General features: G+C 56.5%; 1 protein-coding gene across 1 annotated transcript; it reads right to left on the bottom strand.

Annotated features, from left to right (window-relative positions):
- Positions 1-42: 42 nt before the first annotated feature.
- Positions 43-9450, bottom strand: LOC113222600 (SH3 domain and tetratricopeptide repeat-containing protein 1-like; the record flags this gene model as incomplete). Its single annotated transcript, XM_026452260.1, has 4 exons — positions 43-5117; positions 5926-6047; positions 7926-8073; positions 9271-9450. Coding segments are annotated over 4 exons (475 nt in total), but the record flags the coding sequence as incomplete, so codon positions are not given.
- Positions 9451-10900: the final 1450 nt, after the last annotated feature.

Genomic DNA, 10900 nt, shown 5'->3' on the forward strand with positions numbered 1-10900 from the left:
AACAAAAAAAAAAAAAAAAAAAAAAAAAAAAAAAAGAAAAAGAATGGCTGCCCCATAGGCAGAGTGGCCCCAAAGGCTGCTGGTTTCCTTTTTCATGGTTATTTCTTGATCATACGCTAAACAAGGGTTGGACTATTCATGAGTGTTCCAGGAAAGGGGTGGGCAATTCCCAGAACAGAGTTTCTGCCCTTCCTTCTGAGACCATGTAGGGAACCCCCAGATGTTGCCGTGTTGCCATGGTATCTGTAAACTGTCTTGGCGCTGGTGGGAGTGTCTTGTAGCAGCTAATGCATTATAATTAGCACATAATGAGCCGTGAGGACAATCACAGGTCACTCTCGTGGCCATCTTGGGTTTGGTGGGCTTTGCCCGGCTTCTTTACTGCAACCTGCATTATCAGCAAGGTCTTTATGAGCTGTATCTTGTGCCGACCTCCTATCTCATCCTGTGACTAAGAATGCCTAGCCGCCTGGGAATGCGGCCCAGCAGGTCTCAGCCTCCCTTTACCCAGCCCCCATTCAACATGGAGTCGCTCTGGCTCACGTGCCTCTGACAAGTCGGCCTGGGTTGAGTGTTCCCTAGTGTGTGGTTGTTGGAGCTGTTCCTAGGAGTCAGAGGTATTGTCAGTAGGAAACAAGCCTCTGTTAGCCCTGGGGCTGGCACTCCGCCCCAGTATGTCGGCCTCATTTTAGTGGTGACAAAACTGGGGCTCAGAGACATCAACTCCCTCACCCCGAATCCCCAGACTGTGCGTGGTGGGCTGGGGTTTGAATGTGGGGCTTGAAGACCCATCATCTCCTCTGGTCCCCCAGTCTCTGCTGCCCAAGAGGAACAGGATCCCAGGATCCAGTTCCCTCATGGCACCAGTCAGGGTGGGTGGAGATGGGGAGGCACAGTTCCAAAGACCCTGGACTCTGAGGCAGGTCGGGGGCTGAAAGCAACCCTGACCTGCGGACCCCACCCCGAGAAGAGTGGCTGCATGCCCGGCCCAGCGGGCAGATCTGTGTCCTCAGTAAACGTGACGGCGCTTCCCACTCCTCCAGCCAGGCCGTGCTGTCTTCACGTTTCCAACCATGCGGCCTCCTCTCCAATTCCCAAGCCCAACCCACAGAGACCGCGATCTGGGGTCCACGTGAGGTTTGTCAGCAGCTCTGACCCGCTGCTTCCCGCCAGCCCCGCGGCCGGTTCTGGAAAGCTCTCTGCTGCCCCCTGGTGGGGAAGCTCGGGGCAGGGCTCTGGCTGCAAGTATGGGGTCCCAGAACCTCCTGGCTCTGTCACCTCTGCTGGGTGGAAAACCAACCCAGGACTGAAGCAGCAGATGGGTGCCTGACTCCTTATAATCAGAGCTCCACCCACTGGCAAGTGTCTCTCTGGGTCTCAGTTTCCCCTTCCATTAAACGAGGGGCTTGGGGGATACCAAGGAGGGGTCACAGCTTAGGATGGCAGGTTTCTTCTGGGGAGATGAACACGTTTTGAAACTACATGGCGTGAGTGGTTGCACAGGACTGTGAATGCACAAATGCCACCACATTATTCGCGTTGAAATAGTTAATTGCATGCGATGTGAAAGTCACCTCATTTAAAGTGTTTAAAAGAGGGACCTGGTAGAGTGTAGTGTATGTGAGAATCACATGGGACACCCACAGTCTCTGAACCTCGGTTTCCTTGCCGTAAACTGGCAGAGACCATGTGAGCTGTGTTCCCTGGGGCCAAGAGATTCCAAGAAGGAAAAGCTGGGATTCCAGGGACTGGGATGAGGGCCGGGGGCCAGAAGGGGAAGGGGCCTGTGCGGACGGCATAGGGAGCAGCCCAGATAAGGCTTTCAACACTGGGTAGCAGCATCTACACAGGCGGAGATCCCTGCATCTCACTTCCCGCAGGGCTGACCGGTGGCCAGAGGTGGGACTGGCCAGGCTCGGCCCAACCAAGTCTGGGAGCAGAGGACACTGAGTGAGGGACACTGAGTGACTCAGCCAGGGGTGGGAGGCAAGGGCTTCCTGAAGGGGTGGGGGCTTCCCAACTACACAGGAAGCAGCCAGCCGAAGCATATGTCTCTGCGTGTGCCTGTGCGTGTGCATGTGTTTGTGTGCACCTGTGCCTGTTTGTGTGCCTTACTGTTCGTGTGCCTGTGTCTGTGTGCATTTGCGTGTGCATTTCCATGTGCCTGTAGTGTGTGCAGCAGCTAGTGAGTGGCAGGCTGAGCCCGGACACACCTAATCCACCCTATTCCAGGGCTCATTCTCACGTGTAGACTAAAGGGGACTCCATTTTGGAGGCAATCGGCAAGGATGCCCATTTACCCTGCCTCTCTTTCAGCCTTCCAGGCCCCATCCAGCCCAGCTTTCTCTCCCACTCCTCTGGGCCCCGGGTCCAGAGCCTCCTATACAAGGAGGAGGCTGTGGCCTTGGAAAGACAGCCGCCCTTGGGGAATTCCGAGGGGGCCTCCCTGTGGGAAGCTGGCCTGGGCTGACAGCACCGTCACAATGAGGCCCAGAGGGCTGTGCAGGAGAAGGAGGTGAAGGAGGCCTCTGTCCCTCGACCCCAACCATGGACTTTGGCCTTTCAGGTACTATTTGGCCCTTTTCTTCCTCCTGGGCAGGCAGAGTGGGCGGCAGGCTTGACCAAGAGAGATAAAGGCCCACTTCTGGGAGGCCCGTCCCCTGGGTCCCAGGCGAGCCCCTGAGCGGTGAGCAGCGTCCCTCTGGGCCTGACACCTGCCACCTCCCTGTCTGGCTGGGACTTGGGAGGCCACAGGGACAGCTTCTGACCACCAGGTGTCGCCAGCAATGGGCGGGGGCCTCCCAGGCAGCCCCAGGCCTGTGGTGAGGGATACGGGGCGGGGTCTTAGGGCTGCCCCAGCTCCTCATGTTGTTCTAAGGCCCCCACGATCTCGTTCCCTGGACTGGAGCGCCCTGGCCCCTCAGCCCATAAGGAGCACTGACACGGTGCCGGTGCGATGCGGAGGAGGAGCTGGTGCCTGCTGGGCAGAGGGTGGAGACACCCCAGGTCTGTCCCAGCTCTCCACCCCTGCAGGGATGGGGGCAGAGGGAACACAGCACCTCCCCTCGAGACAGACCTGACCCAGCAAGGTCTCAGCCTGGCTGGCCGGGGCCCCACCCCACTGAACCTGCCGTGAGCTGGGGTTCCCCTGTCTGTGAACCCGATGGTAAGACACCGGTCCCACCCCACCCTTCCTGAGTGATGTGAAGATTCCAGGTGTCTCGGGACTCCAGGAAGGAGTTGCTCAGTGTAGGCTGGCACCCTGGGCAGGCTTCCTAGACGAGGCACTGGGATTTGGGTTGGATCTTGCAACGTGGATTCAATGTGAGGATGATGCTGTTCTCCAAAATGTCCTTCTCCCGACCCTGTTTTCTTTGTTAAATGCAACTTGACACTTGACTGTCATGACTCAGCTTGGTGTCACCTCCTCCAGGAGGGTCCCCCTGACTACAATCCCCCTTCTTTACCCAGAAGCCACCATTGCCCTCTCATGTGTCACCCTCCCTGCTTGAGACTGAGTTCTTGAGGGTGGGGCCTGGCCAGCTTGGGAGCTGGGTTGTATCTGCTAACCTTGCCGGCTCCTCTAGCTGGGTGCAGAGCTCCAGGGAAGCCACTGGGCCATTCCTAAAGAAGTCTGGGTGGAGATCCAACTCCAAGGGGGCCGGGAACACCCAGAGCCCTGTCCCTCCCCACCAACCTTCAGATTGTAGACGATGATGTCACCGAGCACCAGGTACACCTTCAGGTAGTAGAGGGTCTCCTAGTCGAACTCCAGCGGCCAGTTGCAGAGCTACAGGGCCTTGAGGTAGAAGTGCTCCGCCAGCTTGCCATGGCCCAGCCGGTGGTGCAGGGCGGCCAGCCAGTAGTAGGCCACGCGCTCGTTCACCCGGTCCCCTGGGGTGTAGGCCAAAGCTGCAGGTGTGAGGACGTGGCTCCCTGGGGCAGTCAGGCACAGGCCCCTCAGGAGCAGGTATACAGACCCTGGGCAGCACCTGGCTTGCTTCCAGGCAGCTGCGGTCACCTGGGCAGCTGTGGCCAGTCCCTTCCGGGTTCCCAGACTCACTTTCCCATCTGTAAAGCAGAACTAATAAGGCCTGCCCCTGTCTACTGTGAGGCTTTGGCAAAGTCAGGCTTGGATGGCCCAGCTCTGTGCCTACACATAGCCACCTGCCTTTGCTCACTGGTTTTAACCAGGGGAGCCCAAAACCCATGCAGTCCAGGTGCTCCCGGGCACCCCGGCTCCATGCAACCCACAGACGTGACATCCGACTCCTCCTGGGTATGTCACGATCAGAGCCCCTTACCTTGGGGAGTCACTGCGTGCCTGAGCTCCAGGTCCCCCCCCAGTTGCGCAAACCGAGCTAGGCTGTCTCTGATGTCCTCCCCTTTGCAGGGCGAGTGCCGTGGAGCCTGCATTCAATGCATTCCCACACAGCTGCACACCTACTCTGTACTGGGCCCCAGGGCACAAGGCGCTGGTGCATGCGGCCTGCCCAGGGTTCCCTGTCTCTGGAGGAAGAGAGACGACCTGGCACAGCACCAGGGTATGCCCGGCCTTAAGGGGCAGGCTGCTGGAAGGGGAACTGTGATTTCATCAGCCAGAGAGTTGTGTGGTTGATGAGGGTGGAAAGGGCACAAGACAAAGGGAATGTGCCACTCAGCCTGGTACATACAGGGACCGAGATGCCTGGCATGACTGGAAGGCAGAGGGCACACTGGGCGGCCCTTGTGGTCAGCAGCGGGAAGAGACAGAGGAAGCAGAGCTCAGCCAGGCAGGGAGCGCTGCGCTACGTGAGAGACCTCGGGCTGTGCCCACGGCCAGACACGGAAGCCAGCTGGGCAGATCTGCCTGCCTGGACAGGAGACCGGGAAAATCCAGCAGCTGTTTCAGCTCCTGCTCTGTAGACCTGGAGGCTCGGCTCTGGCAAAGTGTGGGTCCTGGCAGGGCGGGGGCTCAGGGGACTTACCCAGAGTAATGCTGACAGATAGGGCCATGTGGGCAAATTCCAAGCCCTCCTGGGGCTCCTCCAGCATGGCCAGCAGTGCCACCAGCTTGTTGCACAGCTGCAGCTCCCCTTGCAGTTGCCCGTAGTCACTGCCAGGGGCAGGGCCCGGTCCTACGACACAGGCAGGTGGGGTCAGGCTTCCCGCAGCACCCACCTTGCCCAGCGCCCTCCTCAGAGCTCAAACATGTGCTTGGAGCTTCCCACGCCCCAGTTACCCCTGCACCTCCACAGAGCTCTGTGCTCTGGGATAACGCACGGTTCAGACACCCAAGTTGGGGGCTGAAGAGTCATCTGAGGCCCATCCAGCTACACCTGGCAGCCTCAGACCAGCCTCTCCTAGCAGGGCACCGTGGGTCTGACTGGGGGGGCCAGCACTCTTCTCTGCTCTAAAAACACCACATTTTTCTGTGCCCAGAGCTGAGCCACACCGTGAGCTCTGAGGAAGGGAGAAGCCGTCCCCGTTTCAGGGTGCAGGCAGATCTGGTCCCTGGCCCTGGGTCTCCCACTGACATGCTGTGTGTCCTTTGACATGTCCCTGTGCCTCTCTGAGCCTCAGCTTCCTCATCTGGAAGATGGGGACAGGACTTCCCGCTCATGGTTGCTTGAGACCATCAGGTGCAAAGGGTAGAGCCACTGTCATGTCCAGATCTGAGCGTTTGTCCCGGGCAGGGACACGGTCAATATCATTCCTGGTGAGATCACTAGGCAAGGGTAGGGCCATAGTCATATCTAGGCCCCAAGCGTTTGTCCCGGGCAGGGGCACTGTCAATATTATTCCCGGTGAGACCACTGAGAAACTAAGCATGTGCATGGGTGGCCCTGCCTCCAGGTGGGAGGCCTCTGCCCTGCCACACCTGTCCCTCAGCCCCCCAGGTGCCCCCCCTGAGGCCCACCCACATCAGCCCACAGGCCAGCTCACCTGGTAGAAGGACACAGATTTCTCCCGCTCCCAGGCCCCATTGAAGAAGATGTCTCCAGCTGCCTCAAACGGCTCCACCCCAGGTTGGGGTCGCCTGTGTACAGGGCCACATTCTGTGCCACCTGAAAGGAGGCAGAAGTTCCCTCAAGACCCACACCTGGCGAGGTGGCCACACCCACCTTCGCCAGCCTCCTTTCTCTCACACACTGCAGGTACACCTGAGCATTTTTCAGACCTGTGCATTAGGGCTGCCCCAACACTGGCATGACGACAATGATCTGATGCACCCGAGTGCCAGGAGGTGACTAAGCAGCTGCAGCCCAGGAGCCCGACACCTGTGAATTCTACCGCCAGGGCTAGCCCTAGCCCACCCCTCCCTGCACTCAAACAGTCTCCGTGGCCCCCAGATTGCTGGGAACCCATCCCCTGGTTCCTTTCTGCGTTGCCACATCCCTGCCGCAGCTCAGGGCCGCACATCAACAGTGTGTGTGGGTGGGCCTGGTCCCGTCTTGACCATGAGCTCTTGATCCTTCTCCTCAGCTCAAGGAGGTATACAGCAGGTGCTCAATAATGAAATCTTCACCAGGATCGTGGGCTTCACAATTTGTTCCAGATCACACCGTTTGGGAAAGCCTCTGAAAACAGCCGCTATGATAGATTCATTTTGTAAGGAGATGTACCACGTGTCTCTTGGAGCAAGTTCTTCTGTGTGTTAACTGAGTGGTCCCATTATTTGAGCATGTGCTGTAAATCAGCAGGTGCTAGGCACTGTGAGGGGCCACACCTCTGCCCTCAGGAAGAAGATGCTGGCCACTGGGGGAGGATGTGAGGGAACCAGTTGGAGGGAGGGAAAAGGCACACAACAGGTGCTCAGCAGTGGCTTAGGAATGAGTAGATGTATAGACACATGGCTGGATGGATGGGTGTGTGGATAGATGAATGCTTGGATAGATGGATGCATGGACGGATGGGTGGGTGCATGGTTGGAATGATGTGTGTATGTATGTATGTATGTATGGGTGAGTAGATAATGTATGGATGGGTGGAGGGTAGATGTATGTACATATGGATGGAGAGATGGTGGATAGATGAATGTATGGATAAACAAATGGACAGATGAATGGAGGGATGGATTAATAGATTGGTGGGTGGATGGATGTATGAATACATGGGTGGATGGATGATAGATGGAAGGATGAACAGGTGAATGGATGGATGATGGAAGAATGGATGAATGGAAGGACAGACGAACAGGTGGATGGATGGTGGCCGGATGGATGATAAAAGAATGGATGAATGATGAATGGACGGATGGATGGATGAATGGAAAGATGAACAGGTGAATGGATGGATGGATGAATGGAAGGATGAGCAGGCGAGTGGATGGATGGAAGGATAGATGAACAGGTGAATGGATGGATGGGCAGGTGAATGGATGGATCACGGATGGATGGAAGATGGTTGGATGGATAGAGAGATGAACAGCTGAATGGCTGGATAATGGAAAGATGGATGAAGAGATGAACAGATGAAGAATGGATGGATAGAAGGATAAACAGTTGGATAGATGATGGAAAGATGGATGGATGATGGATGGACGGAGGGATGGATGATGGGTGGGTGGATGAATGGGTGGGTGGGTGGAAAGACGAACAGGTGAATGGATGGATGGTGGAAGGATGGATAGATGAATGGAATGACCCATAGGTGTATGTGAAGATGATGGAAGAATGGATGAATGGATGATGGATGGATGGAAGCATGAACAGGTAAACAGATGATGGAAGGATGAATGGATGGGTCGATGGACAGGGAAATGGATGGATAGACGGGTGAATAGATGGATGATAAAAGAATGGATGAATGATGGATGAATGGACAGATGGATGGATGATGGATGGAAGGATGAACAGGTAAATAGATGTTGGAAGGATGAATGGATGGATGGATGGACAGAGAGAGAACAGCACAGGGGCCCTCCTGCCTCCCTTGCCACTCACCTGGATGTACAGGTCCACCAGCTCGCTCTGCCGCAGGATGTAGTAGATCTTCCCTGCTTGCAGCCAGTCATGCGCCTCCTCTTTCTTCTGGAGGTGAATGAGAATCCCCAGACTTTGTTTGGTGTAGTCCAGAGTGGATCTGTAGGTCCTGGAATCAGACACAGGTGTCAGAACAAGGGCTCTCATCCTCCTGGAAGCAGTCTGCCTCCTCCCGTGGGTCTGGTGACAGATGAATCTGGAATGTGGGGGCTGGGAAGGGCCCTCTTGTGTGTGCAGTGTTCTGCCCTTCCCAGGCTGCTGGGAGGGCCAGGGTGAACACACACGGCATGGAAAAGATGAAGGACATTCTTCTGAGGGAATCGAGCATCATGCTGCCCTGTGGCGGGAGGAGTGTGCCAGCCCATCTCCCCTGCCTCCCAGACATGGCCTGAGTCTTCTCCAGACGCACCAGGAGCCGTTAGTGTTCAGAGGCTATCTAGGCCGATGGTTCTCAAGGTGTGCAGGCATCACAGTCACTCGGAGGCCTGTCTGTATAGCTTGCTGGCCCTGCCCCCAGAGCTTCCGGCTCCACAGGCCTGGGGCAGGCCCTAGAACTCCCACTTGCCACAAGCTCCTAGGTGACATAGATGCTGCTCTGCTGGCCCAGGGACTACACTTTGAGAAACATGGCTCCAGCACACTGGCCCATTTTCCTTCTGTGAACCTGAGGCCAAGGCTGGAGCCAGTCTCCCGGGTTGCCATGGAATCTGGCTCCTTCCCTGCTCTCTCGGTAAGTCTGACACTCGAGGGGCTGTGACTGCAGCAATGTCACCGGGAGCCGTGTGTGGGGTGGCCAGGGCCATGGTTACCCCACCAGGTCAGAATGCTCGGGGGAAGCCGAGTGGGCCACCTATGGGACGTGAGACCTTGAGCCCCTGTGCCCCAGGGAAGCAGATGACACAACTGGCTCTGTCTTCTGTAGGAGAAAAGCCACAGGTAGCTTCTGTGGTCACATTTAAGGAGACAGATGAAGGCCAGGAGTGAAGACTCGGGGCAGGCAGAGGTCAGATGACAAAAGCCACCATAGTAGGAAGAACAGCCCAGACTGCACGTACTGCCTCTGCTGGGGTTGAGATGACCTTTGACCCAACAAGGGAGGCTCAAGCTGGGACTCACGAGCCAGCAGCAGCCCTGGGACGACCCCAGGCCCACCAGTTCAAGCATCTGATGCCAAGGAACCAAATGATCAAAACGGAAGGGGCCGATGGGGCCCTGGACCAGCTTCCCTGTGCCCTCCTCCCTGTCCTGCACTCCCCAGCCCCCTTTCCCTGCTCCCCACTCCCACCACTGCAAAGCCAGCCTTCACCGCTCGGTGCCCAGGGACAGGTAGAGCTGACTGATGGTCTCCAGGAACTGCCCCCCAGCACTTTGTCGGTCACCTTGCGGGCCAGGGAGAGCTGGAGCTCGTGGTAGAGGACACACTGGGCCTCGCTGGGCATGACAACGCTGTAGAAGTAGCACAGCCGCTGGACGGCCCGCAGCTGGCCTGGGCAGAAGACAAAATGGAAGATGTCAGCCTCCCAGCATCAAAGCGAGGCTGGCTGGGCTCAGAGGCCTCTGCTTTGTGCTTGTCTCTTTCACACCTCTGTGAACCTGGGCCCCATAGGCTGGGAGCCTGAGCGCAGACAGGCCATGCACCTGTGCCCGGGCAGACGCCGAGCACACTGTGACATGGGCACAGTTTGGTGCAGATGCCCATGGTAGAGGCCGGCCTTCTTTACAACTCCTAGGGCCAAGGTCCTGGCCAGGCTTGGCCCCTGTACCAGGCCATCTATTTCTCCTTCACAAAGTCCCTCTGGCGAGGACCAGGGCCGCCTTCAGCCTGAGTTGATGAGGCCAGGGGCACAAGTAGCCCCTGTCGCAGATGGAACCCTGAGAGAGCAAAGCCAAGTGTCATGTCTGCCACACTCCGCATCATGCTCGGGGAATGGGGTTCAAAGCCAGCCCCTGGCATTCCCACACATGCTTCTCTCATGCAACCAGGCTCCAAACGCACAGGCTCACTGGCCTCTCCCAAAGCCAGAAGCAGTCTCAGCTTCCTCTACTGAGTCTGGCACGAGAGAAAAGAGAAGCAATGAACACCCGCAGCCAGCACCTCTGGTCCTATGTCAGGTTGAGCTGGGTGTCGGTGTTGCAGGGTGAGAGCATTGCAGGGTGCAGGACTTGAAAGTCATATCATCCTCTTCCCTCCTGGATCATGGGAACAACATCACTGGGGGGGTGTACACTTTCTGCGATATTGGGAGTAACATCGTCTTCTGTGCCTTGGAATATTAAGGACAATATCACGGGGGGAGCATGTACATCTTCTGCAATATTGGAATAATATTATCCCCTCTCCCCCCTGCATACTAGGAAAGATATCACAGAGTGGGTGTTCACCTCCTGCGATAGGGGATTAATACCATCTTCTCCGCTTCCGGATACCAGGAAGAGTATCACACGGGGGTGTACAGTGTCTGTGATACTGGGAGTCATATCAACCTCTCAGCCTTGGAATATTAAGAAGAATATCACAGGGTGCATGTTCACCCCCTGCCATATTGGGAGTCATATCAGCCTCTCCTCTCCATGGATATTAGGAACAATATCCCAGGCTAGGTGGACGCCTCCTGCTCTACGGGGAGTCATATCATCCTCTCCCTTCCAGGATATTAATAACAATATCACAGGGCGGGTGAACACAGCCTGCGATACTGGAATTATTATCATCCGCTCCCCCTCCGGATACTAGGAACCATATCACAGAAGAGCTGTATCCACCCTGCGATATTGGGAGTCATAGCATAGGCTTCTTCCGTTAATATTAGGAACAATATCACCGGGTGGCTGTCCGTTCATTGCTATGTTGGGAGTCATGTCATTCCTCTACCCCCCTGGATATTAGGATCAGTGTCACAGGGTGAGTGTACACCTACTGCAGTATTAAAACTAAA

This window comes from Piliocolobus tephrosceles, unplaced genomic scaffold, assembly GCF_002776525.5.
Source record: "Piliocolobus tephrosceles isolate RC106 unplaced genomic scaffold, ASM277652v3 unscaffolded_32162, whole genome shotgun sequence".
In the NCBI taxonomy this organism is placed as follows: Eukaryota; Metazoa; Chordata; class Mammalia; order Primates; family Cercopithecidae; genus Piliocolobus; species Piliocolobus tephrosceles.